Below are 22,515 nucleotides of genomic sequence, written 5' to 3' on the forward strand. Positions count from 1 at the left end.
ACACGCCCCACGGAAGAGAGGGGTGGGGTGAGCAGTAGCTCATTATCATTTAAAGAGACTTGAGCATTGCACGAAACGTGTTGCTGTGAACAGAGCTGTTTTTGACAAGGTAAAACGGGTGTTGGTTAAAACGGGTGTTTGTTACGCTCCCATCCCCAGTCTAGGGTTGGGAGTGGGAGTAACCGGTTAACTAAAACTTATACGGAAGAAATCAATAAAAACGTGGAGGAATCACTCCAGTCCTCTGCCCCAGAAATGCAAGACAACCACTTGGTTTAGGTAAACTTAGACAATTTATTTAAATCAGCAAGAAACACGGAAGCAATAAATGTCTTCAGGAGAAGGCCTGGCCAAAACAACAAACAAAACAGCAGCTAACTTACAGGAGGAGTACTAAATAACAAAACATAACATATCAACAACAAAAGCTTTCCTCAACTCCCTCCCTAACCAGAAACAGGGATAAACGGTGAGTACAAAATAAAATGGCACCCTCTCCCTACAGCTTCCAATTTAATCATAAAGCAAACAAACAAACAAAAATTACAATACCTTTTTAATACCTTAACAAAGAAACTAAGTTAAAGTAGTCACACTACCTGTATAGTATCAGCACAACACTGCTGGACAACAGGAATACACTATAACAATCAAAAGTTATTCCATGAAGAAATGTTCAAAGTTTGTGCCACACTCAACAGACTTAATAAACAACACCCAACACAAGTCTGGAGCAGGGGAGAAGTGAACCTCACTCCACACTGACTACGTTTACATGGACATCAGTAATCTAATTATTTACCTTATTCTAAATATTATGATTAAGACAATATTATGATATATTATATTATTATAGACAATATTATGATTAAGGTGTTTACATGAGTTGATTTTAGAATATTCCTTTCATGTTCCCGTTTTACATGTTATAGTACATAGTTCGATTAATGGCACACGTCATTACGTCACCACGCGACGCCATCCGACATCCCCTCTGGAATTTCACGTATAAACATATAGTTCGTCTTCGTTATGATGCCATTTACAGTTTTGGCTGTTTAATTTTAATTTACTGAAAGCTTCAAGTGCAGTTAATTATTTGTACATGCATACAGACGACGGCGGTGTTGAAGCTCTTTTATTTGCCGTCAAACGGTTGAGCACTGCTGTGTGTGTATTCTGTCGCAAAATGCGGCGAAAAGTCCTACACGACGGTAATAATGTGATTAAGGTGTTTACATGTCTATACTGCACTTCAGTAATGCGATTAAAATAGGAATACTCCACATGTCTTAATTCGATTAGTGTTTACTTCGATTATGACTTTAGCCGGATTAAGGTAATCAAAAATCTCTGTTTACATGGTAGATTCTTAATCAGAGTATTGTCTTAATCGTATTAAAATCAGAGTATTGTTGTCCATGTAAACGTACTCAGTGTTTCTTCTGCTCTTTTGTGTGGTTTGCCTCTCTGCAGCACATTCTCTGACGAGCACCACCTGTGGGCAATTTGCTACTGCCAAGCAAGCAGAGAGAGAGAGAGAGAGAGGGAGACATAGAGAGAGAGAGAAGAAAGCACATACACAGGGAAACATAACCATACCCAAAGGGGTGGGAAAAACACACTCAAAAATAAATATATACATCCAAGGGATGTAACAACATTTATTAAATTCAACATCCAAAATTAATATCAAAATTAACCAAATAAAAAAATGCTCAAATACTTGATTAGTTTGTAATCTTTTAATCAAAATTCCTTGTCTAAAATGACTTTCCTTTAAGGCCAGTTCACACCATCAACGATAACTATATTGAAAACATCAACAGATGATAATGTTCTGTTTATCATAAGCTCGCCCTGCCAGTTTGTCATCTGCCGCTTTAAATGCTTGAGCTTTTTGAAGTCAGGTGAATTCTGATTGGCTATTATTATATCGTTCATCAGCTGAAAAAAAGAAAGACCTTTCTAAAAGATATTTGGAATGGACTATTGTAAAATATGAACTAATAGCCAAATAACTATTTGAGTATTATTTAGCAAACAAACTTGCATTCCATTTTCATATGTAAAATCTACTTTTCACCATCCAATCAATAAAAATAAAAGTCTTTTTTGTTGTGTGTCCTGTTTTCCTATGTCACATATGTGACATTCGAAAAGTAAAATGGATTGCAAATGACACTCTGACAATTTTTAAACCCATTCCTTAGCTTTTTTCCCAGAAAAAATCAGCAGGAAAACCACCTTTTCATTCACATTCACCACATTTTTGTTAAAAACATTTAAGCTGTTAATGTTTTTTGTCGTTTTTGTTTTACAGAGCAGTTTGAAAACGTTCGCAAGTACTACCAGATTTCATTGAATTCAGAGCAGCGCTGTAATGCCTCCGTATACGGACCCCTGAGTCCTGTGGAACAGTCTGAAGACACACGTGACCGTACCGAAGCTCTGCTGAAAGAAAGAAAGGACAGCTTCATGCGTACAGTCACCGCCAATAATAAATCTTTGTCTGAACTGGAGGAAAAAACTCATGAGATCGACCGAAAACTCCAGCACCTCAACAACAGGGTAGAGACTTTGGGCAAATCTTTGGCTTGAGACCTGGAAGGGAGCGTCATGAATCTTTATCAGTGACGCATTCTTGTTTTTCTTATGCTTTAAGGTATGTGGTGGCCATGGCAATGCTAGTGCTAGTAGTAGCTGTCCAGATAGCCCCTGTGGAGGAGCTGGCTGCCGTGATAGCGATGGTGTGCTGAAGTGTGGAGGGAAAGGATGTAAAGGAACTGTTGGTGCCTCATTGAAGGCCCTGGACAATGCTGATGATGTTCATAAGAACCTGACCACTACCAGTGAGGAGCTACATACCATTGCTAAAAAGGTAAATGGGTGTCTGTTTGAGCATGTGCAGTGCATGTGAGCTTTTGAAAGAGCCTGAATAATCTCTGCTTAACTCTCAGCTCCGAGACATTGCTACACTCACCCAGACTGTGAAGACTCAAGCGAAGGACACTCTTGATAAAGCCCAGGGCAAGAAAGAACTCTTTGAGAACTCCAACAAGATGCTTAAAGACTTCATTCAGAAGATTAGAGATTTTTTGAATGGTAAGGGGTTGTGATTGCGTTGTGTGAAATGCAGAGGGGATAGTTCAGCCAAAAATAAAAATTTACTCGCCCTTAAGGCCCGTTCACACCAAGAACTAGATCTATCATACTAGATAAAACGCACAACATATTAAAGCGTCTTTGGTGTTTCCATGTTTTCTACAAAACAAAACCGGAAATCGAGGGGTTATGACGTCATTAGCAGGCGACACAATGACACTATGAACACGGTCCGTGTCACTAGTTAAAATTGCTTATTTCTCTGGATTTAAACATTCTTCGAAACATTTGGGATAATGTAAGTACACAAGTCAGCAAAATATATAACACTGTTCTAGTGGTTTTTGGATATTTTAATAAAAAAATCTTACATATTGTGCCTTTATTGTATCCTTACTGAATAAAAGAATTAATTTCTTAAAAAACTCTTACCGACAGTAGTGTAGTCCATAAAACCGTATGGCAACAGTAGTATGTATCCAATACTTTACTTTGTGTGAGGAACAAAAAAGAAAAAAAGAAAATCATAAAAATTGTAATATTAACATAAGGGTGAATAAATGATAAATTTACATTTCTGCACGAACTGTCATTTTAACATGTTTAATTATCATAAATGCCTAATTGTCATTTTTGAAAACAATAAAAAGCCTTTTTCTTAATACTAAAACTGCTATATTCAGAGGAGGGAGCAGATCCAGAAAGCATTGAAAAAGTGGCCCAGCAGGTTTTGGCAATCTCCTTGCCAGTCAACAGGACCGTAATACTCAACATCGTCGAGCAGATCAAAGCTAACATCGCCAACCTCACCAACGTGGAGGGAGTGTTCAATCACACCTCAGAGCAACTGGCCAAAGTCAAGGATCTGCTTAAGAGAGCTCAAGATGCAAAGTAAGTGAGAGAGAACATTGCTCACTATTTTACACAGAAATCCACATTATAGTAAATGACATTGTATGTGTGTGTGGTTTTGTGTTTGCGCAGGGCTCAAGCTGAAGGGGTGAGCGATAATATCAATAAAACTAAAGAAGCACTTGAAACCTCTCAGAGTGCCATAAAAAAAGCTGAGAAGGAAATGACCACAGCCCTAGAAAATCTCAAGAATGCCCAGAACATCACTACTACGGTACGCCTTTATTATTATTATTATGATTATTATTATCAGTGTTGAAAACAGTTGCGCTGCTTACATTTTTTTGTGGAATCATACTTTTCTCATGATTCTTTGTAGCATTATTGAATTGATATCGAATCATAGTCTAAGATCTGAATTAATCTGCTTCTGTCTCTTTCCTGAACAGGTTGACAACAAACTCTTAAATTTAGACAGCAACCTCATGGGTGTGATGATGCGACTGGCCAATTTGTCACATGGAGTGGATTTATTGAAGAATAAAACGGAGCAGAACAGGGAGATGGCAAAAGATGCCAAAGCTCAGTCCGACAATGCAACTCAAGAGACTGCTGGACTTCAAGAGGTGTGTGTGTGTGTGTGTGTGCACGTCTAGCTATATTTTAGAGCTTCTTCCGTTAACTTTTTTTTTTTTGTGCATGTGTGTGTTTAAAAGGAACTGGTAAATGCCGAGAATCTGTATAAGGAGCTGAAAGAGAAGGTGGACTCTGTGGGAGGGACAGGAGAAGGTAACATTAGCCAGAAAGCTATAGAGATGAAGAAAGAAGCAGAGGAACTGCTGAAGAAAGCCACCACAGGCATGGAAACCCTCAGAAGTATGTCCAAATGCATTAAACATTTACTAAAGCAAAGCACTGAAATTTTATGCTCAAATGAACCTATGAGCCAAGTGTTATTTATGCTGTCATTTTTGTTATTAAACACAGTAACAAATGTGAATATTTTGAGATATTTGACTTTGTTTGGCTCTTTTCTCATCTTCTTGTTTTTCTGTGTCCCTCCTTTGAAGAATTAGAGAGAAAATTCAACAAGAACGAGCAGAAAATGCAGCAGCAGCGGGATGAATTGGCGGATCTGGAGAAAAACGTTACAGAAGTCAGAGAATATATCCGATTAAAAGTCATGGGCTACAACAACTGTCAGTAGGAACTGTAAATAACAGACAAAAGCCTGAAATCAGAATTCAATTTATGTTCTCAATCACCCTCTGTGTGATTCAAATATTGATTCAATACAACCCAAATTGCTATTTCATTACAAATCAGCAGCTTCACTACTTAATTGTTATGAAGTTGATGACAAACTTCAGAGTAAAGTACTAGGTCTTATTGTCGTCCTGCTAAATCAGTGGTTCTCAAAATTTTTGAGGTGTCGGAGGGCTGAAAATGGACCATCTAATACCAGAAGTCTAATTTGATGTCCTTTTCACTGTTCCTGACTTGAGTCACCATTTTTTTTCTAAATTTTTTCACCCGTTTTTTTTTTCTAAACTGCTGTTTTGTTCATATTTTATTGAAACTAGCAACTAGCTGACTGTTTGCTAGCTAAGAAATTGAAACAAATGCTTACATCCACTGACAGAGCCGTCAGTTATGTTATTAATTTAATGTTAACAGTCAGTTTATTAATTTGATTAATTTTGATTAACTCAATATTGGTGTTTTCTGTTATATATTTTTAATGCTTTTCTTTATCTTTTTAAATAAGCCAATCAACAAAACAGACCACAATTTGAGAACCACTGTACTAAATGAACTGCAGACCAACTGTTGTGTAGCCTAGTGGCCAAAGACATGCACTACTGTTCAAAGGTTTGGGGTCAGTAAGATTTTTTTTTTTAAAGAAATGAACACTTTTATTCAGCAAGGATGCTTAAATTGACGAAAGTGACAGTAAAGACATTTAAAATGTCAAAAGATTTATACGAACTATTCATCAAAGAATCCTGAAAGGCTGCTGAAAATTCACTTAATTCACACTTAATGTTCATTTAATATTAAAATAGAAAATAGTTGTTTTAAATTGTAATGTTATTTCACAATATTACTGATTTATAGATCTTTGCAGACTTAAGAAGCATGAGGCTTCTTTCAAAGACAATCAAAGAAAAATCTTACCGACCCCAAACTTTTCAACTGTAGTTACATTTAAACTCTGAAGTGCCTAACATCATATTTTTTATATTATGTAAAAAACATATATGAACACATTAAACCTTTGATATGGAATGCAAACGTTACTGTTTTGTTTTATTTATATGCAGAAACAGCCTCAGTTTTTTGTGTATTACATCTGTAGTACAAGAGGGGGCGATAGAGAATGTAGAAAAAAGTTCAACAGTGGGACATATTACAATGAAACATATATCAGTCCTCATTTTTATGGTACTAATGCATATTTCTGAATTTCAGGTTAGTTTTAGCATTATATATTGCACCTTTAAAGTTGTGCCTATTGGCTTTTCTGTCTCTGCATCATCCTTCCTGTATCTGTTAGTGTTAGGCAGGACATGTTCATTTCTGTGGAGTAATCCTGTCTCTGTTTGGATCAGTGGCTTTAGCTGACCCTGAGCTTTGATTCATATCATACCACTGAATCACATATTTGTTTCACGTCATATGTTTGACTGTCTTCTCCCAATAGTCCTGTACATTTCATAAGAAAAATTATGTTTGATAGATCACCTGAGTAAAATTATATATAAATAAATTACTAAATGTAAATATATATATATATATATGTATACTGTTATGAGTACAGCGACTAGACACATAAATACATATTTAGTGGCGGATACGTTTTGTTAGTATTCTGTCTGGTGTTTAGTTTAGAGACAGGGTTTTAACCCAGGGCTTTGTGTTGTGTACTGTCAAAAATGTTATACTTCATTAAATTTTAATGATCTTATAGGCATTATATAAAGGATAAATTTTTATGAGTTTAAATAAAGTGATTATAAAGTGTTGCTGACAGAATCTAGCTTTTTTTTATTCTGGGGGTCTCTAAATCTGTCTTGGAAAAACGTGGTTGAAACAAGTTACCAATAAAATCATTTTGTGAGCTGTATTCACATAACCGGACAATGTTTAACATGAAAGTCTTTCATTAGTTATTTGCATAAATATACAAATTGTTGCTTTATCGATCATGAAGCTTTCCTAAACCTAAATCTATTAAAATGAATACTGTATTGTGTAAAATGTAAGTGGATATTACTATACTTGTTATTGAGAGAGTCCTTTTAAATCAGTTTTCAGAAGCGCGCGCATTCCTGTTCGGCTACGCGCGTTCATGTGGGCGCTCCGGAAAACAAGAGGTGGATTATTTTTCCTAACTAACTCTGTGGCGTTGCCTGAGGACTGTGTTGCTTTTACCATCTTTTGAATCCAGTTCGTGATTCCATCGGTCATTTCCACGGCTGTAACAGGACTTCAGAAAGTCCGCCTGACTCTGATAGCGCTCAAAGTCACAATGGCTTAAAGAACAGCTTGACCATCGACAACATCACAGTAAACATGTGAGTACGAGCTTCCAGCATTAGTAAATACATGCCTATGTTTGTGTTTTATTACTGAAGGTTTTATATGACAGTACACTTTTGTCTAGTAGTTATATGAGAAGCTGAAGTTGTGTGACAGCTCATTAGTGATTTTCATATTTTAGAGGCGCGCGGCGGTTGAAGGGAGCTTATCATAAAGCCATGCGCGCGCTTGCCTTACTGTTCATCTGTGGTAAGTGTAGCATGAATCACAAAATCCTGTTATGTCTATGTGCTGTTATTAGAGCAAGACTCAATATTTATTCATCATGTAGTTATTATTCTTAGTATCTTGTTTTATCTTAATGTATTATTAGCAGCCACTTAGTGTAATTTATAAAGTATGTAAGTATGTTTTGTACATTATGAAACTTTTTTTGTTGTTGTTGTTATGGGGCAATTGCCACTGCTTATTCTATGCACCTTTTGAGAGACAGAGCTGATTTTTTTAGAAGTTTATCACACACACACATTAAATCAGTTTTCAGAAGCGCGCGCATTCCTGTTCGGCTACGCGCGTTCATGTGGGCGCTCCGGAAAACAAGAGGTGGATTATTTTTCCTAACTAACTCTGTGGCGTTGCCTGAGGACTGTGTTGCTTTACCATCTTTTGAATCCAGTTCGTGATTTCCATCGGTCATTTCCACGGCTGTAACAGGACTTCAGAAAGTCCGCCTGACTCTGATAGCGCTCAAAGTCTCAATGGCTCAAAGAACAGCTTGACCATCGACAACATCACAGTAAACATGTGAGTACGAGCTTCCAGCATTAGTAAATACATGCCTATGTTTGTGTTTTATTACTGAAGGTTTTATATGACAGTACACTTTTGTCTAGTAGTTATATGAGAAGCTGAAGTTGTGTGACAGCTCATTAGTGATTTTCATATTTTAGAGGCGCGCGGCGGTTGAAGGGAGCTTATCATAAAGCCATGCGCGCGCTTGCCTTACTGTTCATCTGTGGTAAGTGTAGCATGAATCACAAAATCCTGTTATGTCTATGTGCTGTTATTAGAGCAAGACTCAATATTTATTCATCATGTAGTTATTATTCTTAGTATCTTGTTTTATCTTAATGTATTATTAGCAGCCACTTAGTGTAATTTATAAAGTATGTAAGTATGTTTTGTACATTATGAAACTTTTTTTGTTGTTGTTGTTATGGGGCAATTGCCACTGCTTATTCTATGCACCTTTTGAGAGACAGAGCTGATTTTTTTAGAAGTTTATCACACACACACACACACACACACACACACACACACACACAGAGATAGAGTAATTATAAGTTTTATATATTATATGTGAACCTGGAGCACAAAACCAGTCATAAGTCACACGGGTATATTTGTAACAATGGCCAACAATACACTGTATGGGTCAAAATTATTGATTTTTGACAAAAATCATTAGGTTATGAGGTAAAAATTATGTTCCATGAAGATATTTTGTAAATTTCCTACCGTAAATATATCAAAACCTAATTTTTGATTAGTAATATGCATTGCTAAGAACTTCATTTGGACAAATTTAAAGGCGATTTTCTGAATAGTTAGATTTTTTTGCACCCTCAGATTCCAGATTTTCAAATAGTTGTATCTCAGCCAAATATTGTCCTATCCTAACAAGCCATACATCAATTGAAAGCTTATTTATTTAGAAAAAATATATATTTATTCAAAAAATTTGCCCTTATTACTGGTTTTGTGGTCCAGGGTCACATATATAAGTTATATCATCTATCTATCCATCTATTAAATCTCTTCCATATTCGGTTTCACATTATCAATTTATTTTGATCTGCATGTGTTTCATATTTTTCAAGTGGGGCAGACTGATTAACATTATGTATTTGAATATCCATGTTTATATGTACTTTTTAAGCAAAATGTGTTTGAGCCACAAGCCTTAACCTTATCTTATACCCTTCTTACATTATATATGTAGGAACTCATACATTTCTTGCATTTAAATGTGTTCGGCCAATTTTAATCATTCACCAAATGTTTTTGAGCCTGACCCCACACAAGACCCATGAATCATTTGCACCTGCTTATATAACTGAAGTCTGTTCTATCGATGTCTCAGTAGACAGTTCAGTTGACTTGTGATGCTCCACACTAAAACTGAGTCTGAAGGGAGGCTCTATCTCAAAGGTCTCCAGACAATGTTATTACCCCCCTCCGGCACCCAATTAGCTTATTTGCTTATTTCCTCTGTCTGTCTAGTTAAAGCTGAAACAAATTTATGGGCAATACTAAAAGGGAAACAAGAGGTCAGCAGGTTACAGAGAGGCCATGTGTATTGGATTAGTAAATGACAGTTCTTCACTCATTGAGTTTGTTTCATCCTTGATTACTTGTTCTTTGATGAATTAAGCACACCTTTTGGATATGAGACACTCAATCTGCTCAGTCGGGTATACTGACCTTCACATTCCTTTTTCTCTGCCCTTTCTTCCTTTAATCCATGGTTTTGCAACTGGGAGTTTGACATTAGGGATATTCAGTGGGTTCAGTGGGACCTTCAGTGGGTTTGTGATTAGAAATAACAAATTAAATTAAATGAATACATTCTAGTACATTAATTCTAGTACAATAGAGCATTTACATGAGCTTATTAAAATAGTTCATTTGATAGTTAAATTTGATACATTACATTTAGTAGGCTAATAGTTTTATTAGTTATTTGAATAAAAGTATTTAATAATTTGCAAATAATTGTGAACCCTGTTTTAATCTTAAAGTGCTCAGCACAAGTTTTGACAGACTTCCTACACATTTTACTGTTATTTTTCATTCTTCTGGTGTTAATTTCTTTGAGTCTGGTGTAATAGCAACTATCTCGATTTCTCCTTATTACTTCATATATATATATATATATATTTGCTGTTTAGTTTAAATAAATGGGCTTTTTGGGCTTGGAAGGAATGTTTGAGTTACATTAAACTTTTTCATTTTAAAATATAAAGGAGATTTTTATTCATTGTGCCTTTTAAAGAGGCTACATGGTTATATTTCAGTTTTGTTTTGTACATATACTGCTAAGAGTCACGGTCTCGACTGAGAAATTGCCATTTATACCGCTCACCTTGCTCATTAAATGCTGTCTCCTCAGTGCATTTACAGTGTTCCATATCTTTCTTTATCATTTAGTGTTACTGTCCAGCTGTCCTCCGCTGTAAGTTTTGTGTAGGTGATGGGCTGCAGGGCTCAACAGGAGCCTCTGTGTCTGCGAGGATTGATAAAGCTGGAGAGAATGTGGAGGTGTCAGGCAGAGCAGTGGGAGTGTTATTTTTGGTGAGGCTCTAATGAAAGTAGCAGGCTTGTATGAGCCAGACAGCCGATGAGGAGATGCTCTTATTTAGTTCCTGTCACATTTTCCGTCTGCTGCCTCTCAATTTTAAAGGTCTTTGAACTGTTCACAGATTGTGTGACTCCGTCAACATTGTTCGCAGACAGTCATGGTTGCCTGTTAATGCAGACATCGTTTTTTCTATAAGCCAGCTATATAATTTTACCTTGATTGCCAACTTTAAAATGGTTTCGCAAGCAAATGTCACTATGTACATGTATATAATCAACAACTGTAAGTAGGATAGCACTGGTCCAATAGGGCAAGTGACAGTTCCATTAATCGACCCAAAATTCACTCACACTGGCCCCTGGCCAGCAGATGATCTTTACTGTAGAGCCCTGCTTTCCCATCCAGTATGTTCATTTTTAGTGGCAAAAATTGATTACTTGTGAAATTAGAACTTATTTTTACCTTCAACACATCACATTTATGATTAGATTTTCAAAAGCTATGGCCAACTAGCATTAAAGGCCATCTAAGACCCTAAAATTCAATCATAGTCTTTCTCCAAAAAATCATGAAATAATCCAGTCAAGCTGTTTCTTCAGAAAGAGAGAGAAAATAAACATGATATAAAAAGAAAGCCTTGATGAAAAGAACTTGAAAAGCTGTAAGGAACCTTTGTTCATAATTTTCATCTAAAGGCAATGCTTTGGTACGAGTGGAGGAGAGGAAACTGCAGAAATCCCTTTTGACTCTCCTACTTTCAGTCTCTTTCTTCTGCTTGTTTGCCTTGTGACTTTTTTCATTCCTCTGATGTGTGCTGTGATCATACGTCCCCCAGTGAACAGCTGTGTGGTGGGGACACAGGTAGAGGCCGGTGGCTGTGATCCATAGAGCCGCCTGAATGCTGTCGCTGCCGAACCCTGCACTCCATAACAATGGGGCAACACGATGCTTTGATAGAGCTTTGAGGTGGCGGAGGAGGGAAAATAGAAGAAAGGAAGAATACAGGGGGTGGAGAGGTGGTGAAATGAAAGGGGAAGAAACGCGTCTGTTTATATGAGTCGAGCTGAATGAGATTTCTGCCTTAGGGAAGACGTTTCTAGAAAGAGCGAGCAGTTGGATTGTATATCAAATCCATGCGGCAAAGTTAGTGAGAAAATGAAGAAAAAAGTTCTGTTGTTAAAGGAATAGTTGAATTAAAAAAATTACAATTCTGTTCAAAAATCTTTCTTCTGGTCACTTTTTTCCATTCACTGGAGCTTTAAAAAGGATAGGCTAGTTTTTCTTCTGAATAAATCATTCAGGATGGATTTGTGGTCTGAACTCATTGAAAAGATTTGACTCAAAGGAATGATTTGCTCACAGATTGGACCACTTTTTTTCCACATTCTTTCACATTTCGCATACTTTCTCTGTCCTTTGACCTTTTCCTGAATCCTGTCATATTTCATGCTTACTCCAGATGTGGACCTGTGTGTCACAGCTGTATATACCTCCATATGTGATTGTCAGGATATGAGTGCTTTAACAGGCTGTCCTGAGGGGAATGAAGAATGATCTCATCTCTCATGCAGGTCAAGGGAAGGTGTGCAGCACATTATAATTCGTGCTCAGCTGTACCTGTTTTCTGTGAGTACCTGCCCACATTACATCCTCTTTAACAAGCTGGAACCGCTCCGGAAACTTTCACCATTTCAACTTAGAATTCACTAATACTTTACAATAAGGTTCAATTTGTTAACCTTAGTTAATGCATTTATAATACGAATATAATACAACATTTATTGATCTAGGTTAATGTTAATTTTTACATTTTTATGAACTGTGTTTTATGAACTGTTATTACTGTATTTACACTCTAAAAAATGCTGGGTTGTTTTAACCCAACTTTGGGTTAAATATGGACTAACCCAACTTCTGGGTTAAAAATTTAATGTAAAATTTAACCCAACGGTTGGGTTAGTCCATATTTGACCTAAAGTTGGGTTGAAACAACCCAGCATTTTTTAGAGTGTACTCTGTTATTTAACAATGGCCTTGTATTTCCTCTTTACCTGCATTTTTCTTCTTGCAGAGGCATAATTACAAACGAGACCTACTAGGTTATTAAAATCTCTCATTTCTAAACTATGTGGAGGCTTTTTAAGAGGCCAATAATAAAGGATTGTAGAAAGGCAATTTTTCACTTTTTTTGTAATTGACAGGTCTGTTCACAGACTTTCCTAGGCTTTAAAATATCTTGGGGTCGGTAGGTTTGTCAATGTTTTTGAAAGACGTTTCTTATGCTCACCAAGGCTGTGTTTATTTCATAAAAATACAGTAAAAACATTGTGCAATATTATTAAGTTTTCAGGATTGCTTGATAAAGTTCATAAGAACAGCATTTTTTGAAACAGAAATCTTGTGTAAGATTATAAATGTCTTTCCTGTCACGTTTGATCAATTTAATGGATTTCTACTGAATAAAAATATTAATTTATTATAAAAATAAATTAAAAGTTTATTTATTATAAAAAAAAAATTGAATGGTATAGGTAGAATTAAATATTATTAAATTTCGTTATTTTTATTTTTATTTTTTCAAAATTATTGTCCCTGTAGATAAACATTGTGTTAAATTTGAATGTGGTCAGATTGTTTGGATTGTATGTTTTTTACTTTTGTCACAGTTCTCATTGACTTTATTAATGTTGTACATTATGTAAGAAGGTCAGGAACTCAGTTAATCCTTCCTCCTTTATTCTCATCAGGAAAAAGACTGTATTCCATTTAAATTCAAAAACAAATACCTAGAGACTGATTATCTGTATGTTGATGTCTATAAATTGATGAAATCAGTTCATTGCCACCATGCTGTTTTGTTCCAGCAGGCCATATCTGTGTTTCTGGATTTTGAGCTTAGAGTTGTCATGAAATGGCATTATAACCAGGCATTATTACTCTTATTTTTGCATAACTACTCTCAACCAGTATTGCACAGCATGTGCAGTTAGTTGTATGACGGTGTGAATGGATCTATCAGGGCTGTAGCTGTTTTGGTCAGAGGAGGAGCCATAGCATGGGGCATCTGGAGGGGTGTATGTGGGTGTGTGACCGGAGAGGAGCTAGATATGAGAAGAGCTGGAAATAGCACCAGGGTTAGAGAAGAGAGAGCAGACTTTGAGACTGGGCAGTGGGCTCTAAATAGCAGACACCTCACGTCAGACTAACTAGACTCACAGTGCCAAAATAAACTCAGTGGAAAGGGAGTAACAAAAGCAGCAGCAATATCCTGCATCCACATGTATTCTCTATATTTCACATTTGCCCACAAGGGCATCTCAATGCTGCATCATCATTACTGTCATGTCTAGCTGAGGCTGTGACAGTGGTCAGGACTGTGAGGAAACAGTGGTCATTTTACTGTCACACCTAAAAGCTATACTGTTGTCTACCTTTCTGTCCTTGTCTCACACAGTGGCCAAAAAATTACTTATACTCAAGCCACACCTAAAAATGTAAGAACATCTTTGCATTGAGGATGTATTGATTTGTTGATTAAAACCTGCTCCCTAAATCGTGTGTAAAAAGTGTAATGAAAAAAGTTAAAATATATTAATATGATAGATAAATTATAATATATTAATTATTTCTGTGATTATATAGACACTACCATTCAAAGGTTTTTTTTTTTTCAGCAAGGGTGCAATAAATTGATCAAGTGACATTTATAATAATACAAAAGATTTCTAATTTAAATTAATGCTGCACTTTTGAACTGTCTATTCATCAAATAATCCTGAAAAAATGTATCACGGTTTCCACAAAAATATTAAGCAGTACAACTGTTTTCAACATTGATAATAATAAGAAATGTTTCTTAAGAACCAAATCAGCATATTATTGTAATGATTTTTTTAAGGATCATGTGACATTGAAGACTGGAGTAATGAATGCTGAAATTTTTAATTATATTCCAATAGAATTTTTTTTTTTAGATTTTAATATTTATTTTAATTTTAAAGTTTTAAATTGTGTTATTTTAAATTTCACAATATTGGGATTTGTACTTTTATCAAATTAATGCAGCCTTGATTATTTATATAATATTGACATTCAAAAATCAAAAAAGAAAAAAAAACTGAATTGAATCATTCCAAATGCATAAGATCATTCTACATTTGTAATAATCAAGTTTTAATCAATTGGTAATTCACTGAATTAAACTATTTGCTAATACTATAGATCCAAGATTCACTTTAAATATAGACAACACAAGCAAACCTTTTAACTAAAACATTTTGCACTATGACATTTCAGAATCAGAATCAGAATGAGCTTTATTGCCAGGTATGTTTACACATACGAGGAATTTGTTTTCGTGACAGAAACTTCCAAAGTGTAACAAAATAACAGTGACAGAACAAAAAACACAGATAATAAAAAAAATTTTTTTTTTTAAATAGAACAAGTAAATAAGGAATAAAAATATATAAATTGACAATTGTATGTGCAGGTATATTACAATAGACAGTTTTGTATGTACAGGTACTGTATATTATGTGCAAATTTGAGGTGTAGACTGAGTATGAGTGTTATCAATTTGGGATGATTTAAACGATAAAACAATAAATATACTATTTAAAACAAAGCATATGGGCAGAATAAGCAAGAATAAGGAGAATAAGCACAATCCCTCAATATTCAGAATAGTAGAAGAGTTTTCAGTGACATTTTTTCAATGACTTTTACGTTTGATCTCAATCTTTTGGGTTTCATCCTTAGCAGGTACCACATCACTCATACATACAGTGATGCTAGAGACCTTGTGTGCAGATCTGGGGGTGAAGTTTTGTCACACAGAAGGTCTGTACGGGTGGCACGTATTTAGGAATACTAGCTTCCATCCGTCCATCCATTCCTGATCAAATCTGTTCCCCTCCCCTAGAGAATACTTACCTCAGGATAACATTTTCTGCATTCCGACAACAGGTGTACAAATGAGTTGAGGAAGAGTCTCTAAATCTGTATGGCAAAGGAAAGCAGAGGAAATGCCTCCGTGCTTCTTGAAGAGTTAGTTCACCCAAAAATGAAAATTCTGTCATTAATTTCTCACCCTCCTTTGTGTTCCGAAGATGAACGAAGGTCTTAGGGGTTTGAAACGACACAAGGGCGAGTAATTAATGACAGAATTTTCATTTTTGGGTGAACTAACCCTTTAATGTACTATTTAGGAAGTGACCGGCTGTTTTCTGTCACTCAGCTGCTGAAGAATGTGCCGTGTTAGTGTCACTTTTTCCCCTCTCGTCAAATGAACAGTCCCCAGGATTAAAATGGCTCTCTGGGGTTATAGAGACAGGCACAAGGAAGCGATTCTATGCCTTCCCTGGTTGAGAACAATCTCCCTCTGAAAGCTGAGAGGGGCAGAGATGCAAGAGAATGAAAAAGTGGAGCTCTTGAACAAAGCGGACAGTCCCAGCTGTGATAATCCCTACCTGGCACACTGAGCCAAACCCTGACCAGCAGAAACTGAAGACAACAGATAAAAGAGGGAGGGGGGTTATTAGATTTACAGAAGAAAAAAAAGTGCACGAAAAAGGTGTTTAAGAGAGAAAGACAGAGAAAGAGTAGCCTTCTTTTTGTCTCATCCTCTGGGTCTTACTAGGAGATTAGCTCAGACAGGCCAAACAGGACACCAGAGAGCATCATGGGATATGGTCAGTCCACAATCAGTGTGGCTGTGTTTTCAGAGAGGCTGACGCTGTTACAGACTTCAGAATATTTATGTTGGTTTGACAAAGACGGCATATTCCTATTGTACAAACTTCTAAACAAGCTCCTCTTATCATCTTATTAAGATTCACATTCACCACCTATGGCACGGTCCTTGAGCCTGTTCTAACTGTCTGTGTTTGTGTCTGTCTATTGATTTGTCTGTCTGTCTGTCTGTCTGTCTGTCTGTGTCTGTCTGTCTGTCTGTCTGTCTTTATCCATCTATCTGTCCATCCGTCTGTCTGTCAAAAGTTAAGAGTCATTCATTTCGCAGTATACATTGATTGTAATCAGTACATTCTGTTCAACACAATAATATACATTTGATGTATTTCTGAAACAGCAACCTTGGCTGCAGGGTCTTTAATTTGTGATCTCCTCAGCGAGTACAGTAAGGCAACAGCAGATCTTTGTTAGCTCTGAGGTATGTCTGCCGTGCCAGCTGTCCTCCCACATTCCTGAGAGCTTGTCCATGTAAGGCAGGAGCAGAGAGTGGCACACACTGACTGAGGGGCAGCTTTCTCAAAGAAACCCTCGGACATAGTATGAAACTTGTATATATGACGCATGGTTTGACCATCATAAAAATACAACAACAGTATGGAATCTGTTCTCGCTGTCACCATTTATTATCATAGCTCATTGTGGATGTAGCAACTAAATGAGAAACTATTTCCATTTGTCAATCCCATAAGTGAACGTTTCTTCCTCCATCCATGACTTTATTTTGCTCTTGCCACCTGTTGATCTTGTATAGCCAAGAATATTTAAAAGGACAGTGTACTCAAAAATCCTGTCATCATTTACTCATCCTCATGTTGTTCCAAACCTGTATGGAACACCAAATAATTTTTGTCTATACAGTGAAAGTCAGTGGGGTCCAAAATAACACTGGACCCCATTAACTTTCATTGATGACTGAGATATCACTGAGGCATTTTTCAAAATGTTTTCTTTTGTGTTCCACAGAAAAAAAGTCATGCAGGTTTAAACAACATGAGGGTGAGTAAATGATGACAGGATTTTCATTTTTGGGTGAACTATCCCTTTAACAGGGAAACTTCTCTGCCTCTCACTCACATTGAAGCCTTTGCTTCCCATAATTCAGCTCTTGTCCACTTTCTCACTGTTTTGTGGTTCAACACACTGCCAGAAAAATTTAATGTAATACCAGCGCCAGATTTGTCATTGCTCAGTAATTGAATTTAGTGTATCTGGACTTATCTGTGGTTAGCTGTTCTGCTTGTAAGAGGAAAAGACATGGTTGTCCCTTGAGTTTCAATTGATCATTTTTGAGGCATTTTCCCATCAGTTCCTGCAGTTTACTGTAAGGCTTTATTTTGGAGCTTGGCTCCAGGTGGGTGTGTTGCTGTATGTGAATGTGTGATGGTACTTGTGTGTGTGTGTGTGTGTGTGTGTGTGCGTGTTTTTGTGAAAAATGAGGACATAAATTTGTATAATGACAAAGGTATGACATAGGTATTACAAGGAGAAGGTGACTTTTCAGGACATTACCCCATGTCCCCACTTTTCAAAACGCTTATAAATCACACACAATGGAGTGTATTGAAAATCTGAAATAGCACAAAGTTTCCTGTGAGGGGTAGGTTTAGGGGTAGGGTTGGTGTAGGACAATAGAATATACGGTCTGTACAGTAGAGAAACCATTACGCCTATGGGATGTCCCCACTTTTCACAAAAACAAACCTGTGTGTGTGTGTGTGTGTGTATATATATTTGGTGGCAGACGGATGAGAGATGGTATGGTGCCAGACAGATGCAGCTGTCTTGAGTTGACGACACAGATCTCTGATGGATAAATGCTGTAAACAAGAGTTTTCCCAGGCTCTTCAAGTCCGTTCATGTGACTACGCTTTCCTAATTCTCTTTGTGTGTTAGTTTACATTTGATTTCTGAGGTTAAAAGCTCAAATCTATCAAGACAAATTATGCACATTTTAATGTATATGTGTATCACAGCACCTGTCTGAAGCAGTCCCAGCTTTCTTTACTGCAAATCCCAACATCATCTCACATCGGGTTTGTTTGGGACACTGGCAGGAATGTTTAGCAGCTGTTGGGTGTTGTAAAAGGTTATTCTGAAACTTGAAATCTCGTAACCGCTGTCTCTGTCTCTCTTTCTCTCTTATTAAAGCTACACATACCGTACTTGATCCAATTTTTAAATGTGCCTGTAAAGCGTGTACATGTTTTAATTACTAGGGCTAAAGACTTTTACTAATATTTTTATATAATATACTAATATTTTTGAGCTCTTTGGCAATATGTTTATAGTTTTTTTTCTTATATACACACACACACACTTTATATATATACATATATACACTTAATATATAAATTAGCGCATTAACGCAGGCGATTAATTTTTTCTGTTTAACGTGTTAAAAATATTTAATGCAATTAACGCAGGGGCGGAGCTAGGGTTGGCCACCACTCAGAACTGCTGTTTCTGTCACTTTTTCTCTTGACAAGAAGTGCGTTTTATTCAGTTGCAGAACGTCTTTACGAGCACATCAAACGGGAGACGTTTTAGACACATGCTCCAACTTCACTTCAGCACCAAGCGCGAGTCAAACGAGCGTGGAAACGGTACTGTGCTCGCAGCACCTGCTCTTCAATTGAATTTAGTGTTTGATAACTTCAATTTCAATTTCTGTATATTTCTGCGGAAGGGCACAGGAAAATATGACATTTATTATAATGGGTTTATGTGAAGATTGCTTTAAGTTCACTTAAATTAGAAGTTATTTTTTAAAGTCTAATAAATGTTAAAATTGATAGCTTTTAATTATACTGTAATGTTGAATGGCTTATAGTCAATGGTTAAATATTAGGGGGGGAAACAATTTTATAGAGACATCAGTATTATTGGTATCAGTGATACTGGCCTTCAGTCATAAAAAAGATGCCATTAAGCAAATGTTAAAAATATACTGTCTTTATGTTGTATGTACATTAATTTTTAAGAATGAATGTAAAATTATTGCAATATAAAAGTATATTTAAAAACTTTAATGTTAGGTGGGATTAATCACGATTAATTTCAGAAAAAAATGTGCGATTAATTAGTTAATTTTTTTTAATCGATTGACAGCATTAATATATATATATACACACACACACACACACACCAAAATTATTAGAGCACTAAGAAAACCACAATATTCATGATTTTGCTTAATTTGACATTGCTAAATAATTTAATTTCCCATCATACTAAAACAGCCTAAAGGGACTTTTTGTGGAAACTTGGCCTTTGCTGAGCATTAATGGAAAATTGCTTGAGTTCTGGTTGGCCAAACTGGCAAGAGAACAAAAATTACATGTTCAATTTTTTCTTGTACACTAAAGACTGAAGGTTTTATTTGAACAGCATTAAAAATACAATCATGTTCTGCTCATCATGTCTATTTTGTTTCTTTTTGTTTCCTTGAAAGTCCTGTCAGCGGCCAACGCACAGGAGCCTGATCTTGCCCACGGTTGTGCCCATGGAAGCTGTTACCCTGCAACCGGTGACCTCTTGGTGGGTCGAGAGATGAACTTGAAAGCTTCATCCACCTGCGGCCTGCGGAGGAGAGAACCCTACTGCATTGTCAGCCATCTGCAGGTAAAGCCAACAGCAGTTCTCACAGACAGTGAGACACATTTATACACACACTATTTTTGTGAAGAGCTTATCCTTTTCATTTTTGACCCTTGACCTTATTTAGGAAGAGAAGAAGTGTTTCCACTGTGATTCACGGCGACCTTATGATCCTTATTCCAACCCCACGAGTCACCGCATTGAGAATGTCATCACCACCTTCAAACCACACCGCAAGAAGTCCTGGTGGCAGTCTGAGAATGGTGAGAGAGCAAGAACTTTCATAATCAGCTATAGTTTTTTAGGCTTTTTACACTTTATAAGACACAGATATAGGTCAGAGTTGGATGTACATATCCACCGCAGCTCAACCTCAGCCAAATATTAATTAATGCATGCAGAAAACCATATGTGCTAATCTGCAGCTTCAGTCATGTTTTGATGGAAATCCACACATCCGTTTGGTTGCATTTGTCAAAAGTAGAGTAATATGTTGCCAGGAAATTTGATTGCCTCTCTGAGCCCTCTAAACCCAGCTGCTTGGCAAGGACTGGAAATGCTTCACATGTATTATTAGAAGGTTGATGTTTAGGGCGTCTATTAATACCACAGAAGCTGAGGGAGAGAGATGCATGCACTCAGAATGAAGCCCAGTGCTTGGGTAAATTAATCTAAAACAGTTCACTGAACTGAAAATAAATATGTATAAATAATGTTTTAATGTGCACTATTGCTCAAAAGTTTGGGGTCAGTAAGATTTAGTTTAAAAAAAAAAAAAAAAAATTGATCAAAAATGATTGTAAAGACATTTAGAAGGTAAAAAATGGTGTTTTAAACTTTCTTTTTATAAAAGAATCCCGAAATAAAATATATAATTTTTTCAGCAGAAATATTAAGCAGCACACCTTTTTCAACATAGATAATAATAAGAAATGTTTCTTGATCACCAAATCAGCATATTAGTTTGGGGTCAGTAAGATTTAGTTTAAAAAAAAAAAAAAAAAAAGTTGATCAAATATGATGTAAAGACATTTAGAAGGTAAAAAATGGTGTTTTAAACTTTCTTTTTATAAAAGAATCCCGAAATAAAATATATAATTTTTTCAGCAGAAATATTAAGCAGCACACCTTTTTCAACATAGATAATAATAAGAAATGTTTCTTGATCACCAAATCAGCATATTAAGCAGAATAATTTCTGAAGGATAATGTGAAACTAAAGACTGGAGTAATGATGCTGAAAATTATGTTTTATAAATTATGTTTTAAAATATATTAAAGTAGAAAACAGTTTGAACTTTTACTGTATTTTTGATCAAATCCTTTCAGATCACTTATTCATTGAATACAAATAATTTATCGTACTAAATTAACAACTTAAATTGACAGGCCTACTTTTTGTTGTACTAGGATGAAGATTGATATTCAGAATGGAAGTAAGTATGTACAAGAGTGCAGAAATAGAGGAAGGTTGTTAGTTGACTTGGCTCAGATGTCCAGGCTCACCCTGACACACACTCCCTAAACCCCGCAGTATTAGAGATAATTACAGACACGGCCTGCTGCTGGCATCCCCATAGAGAGGATGAAAGAGGGAAACAAAACTCTAATAGAGCAGAACATGGAAGATAAAAAATAGTGACTCTGCTAACTTAACTGCATTTTCCATAGCATGATAGTTATCTGTGGTTATCTGATCTAGTTATCTAGTTATCTTCAGTAACAAAATTTCCAGTAACAATTTACTTTTTCCAACAAGTAGCAGTGTAATGAGTTAAATGCAAAATGGTTGTTTTTTTATGTCACATTGTATTGTGCACTCAATATAGCTATTTAAGTCTCAGTATTGCCCCCTACTGTAAAACATTTTTTTTATTTAATTAAAATAAAATAAAAATAACTGGAAATGTACTGGTAATTTTCTGCCAAGACATTATACATAAATTTTATAGACCTTTATGTTAGCATTTTACGTTAAAATACAGGTATAACACCTGTAAAAATCAATACAAAATTTTCCTTCATAATAAGTACATTGTGCCCTGTTTTTATGGATTCTTTTTGTAAGTAGCTTATAGTCTGCACTTAACTTTAGCTTGTAGCTTGGCAAGCTACAGTTACAAATAAGCTTGATGCACTTATGGCTGATGAGCTGAAATTATATTTAGATCTTATTTGTCATTTTATCCATCTTTAATACATCTTTACACCTTAATAGAGGTCCTTTTATAGTTAAAGAGAGTGAAACCCCTGTGTGTCAGCTGTGTGTCTCCTTAGTTAGGGAATTAATTATGGGAGTTCAC

General features: G+C 36.0%; 2 protein-coding genes across 5 annotated transcripts in view; both read left to right on the forward strand.

Annotated features, from left to right (window-relative positions):
- Positions 1-5,850, forward strand: part of LOC107737682 (laminin subunit beta-2-like) — a 42,609-nt gene extending 36,759 nt beyond the window's left edge. Inside the window, exons 28-35 of the mRNA XM_016549270.1 lie at positions 2,324-2,571; positions 2,666-2,881; positions 2,961-3,105; positions 3,789-3,996; positions 4,090-4,231; positions 4,407-4,583; positions 4,674-4,833; positions 5,028-5,850. Coding sequence (XP_016404756.1) covers positions 2,324-2,571; positions 2,666-2,881; positions 2,961-3,105; positions 3,789-3,996; positions 4,090-4,231; positions 4,407-4,583; positions 4,674-4,833; positions 5,028-5,164 — 1,433 coding nt within the window. The 3' untranslated portion in view covers positions 5,165-5,850. The remainder of the gene's footprint in view (positions 1-2,323; positions 2,572-2,665; positions 2,882-2,960; positions 3,106-3,788; positions 3,997-4,089; positions 4,232-4,406; positions 4,584-4,673; positions 4,834-5,027) is intronic.
- Positions 5,851-7,462: 1,612 nt separating this feature from the next.
- LOC107737594 (laminin subunit beta-2-like) overlaps positions 7,463-22,515 on the forward strand; it is a 44,187-nt gene continuing 29,134 nt past the window's right edge. The window contains exons 1-4 of one of the 4 annotated variants that reach the window (XM_016549146.1): positions 7,463-7,535; positions 7,682-7,749; positions 20,067-20,236; positions 20,340-20,475. In XM_016549146.1, the coding sequence (XP_016404632.1) occupies positions 7,719-7,749; positions 20,067-20,236; positions 20,340-20,475 (337 nt within the window). In that variant the 5' untranslated portion in view covers positions 7,463-7,535; positions 7,682-7,718. Of the gene's footprint in view, positions 7,536-7,681; positions 7,750-8,168; positions 8,305-8,450; positions 8,519-20,032; positions 20,237-20,339; positions 20,476-22,515 lie in introns of those variants that run through there. The other 3 variants (XM_016549147.1, XM_016549149.1, XM_016549145.1) reach the window with 3 other exon arrangements.

Source organism: Sinocyclocheilus rhinocerous, unplaced genomic scaffold (genome assembly GCF_001515625.1).
Source record: "Sinocyclocheilus rhinocerous isolate Xijiao unplaced genomic scaffold, SAMN03320098_v1.1 scaffold72, whole genome shotgun sequence".
Taxonomy (NCBI): Eukaryota; Metazoa; Chordata; class Actinopteri; order Cypriniformes; family Cyprinidae; genus Sinocyclocheilus; species Sinocyclocheilus rhinocerous.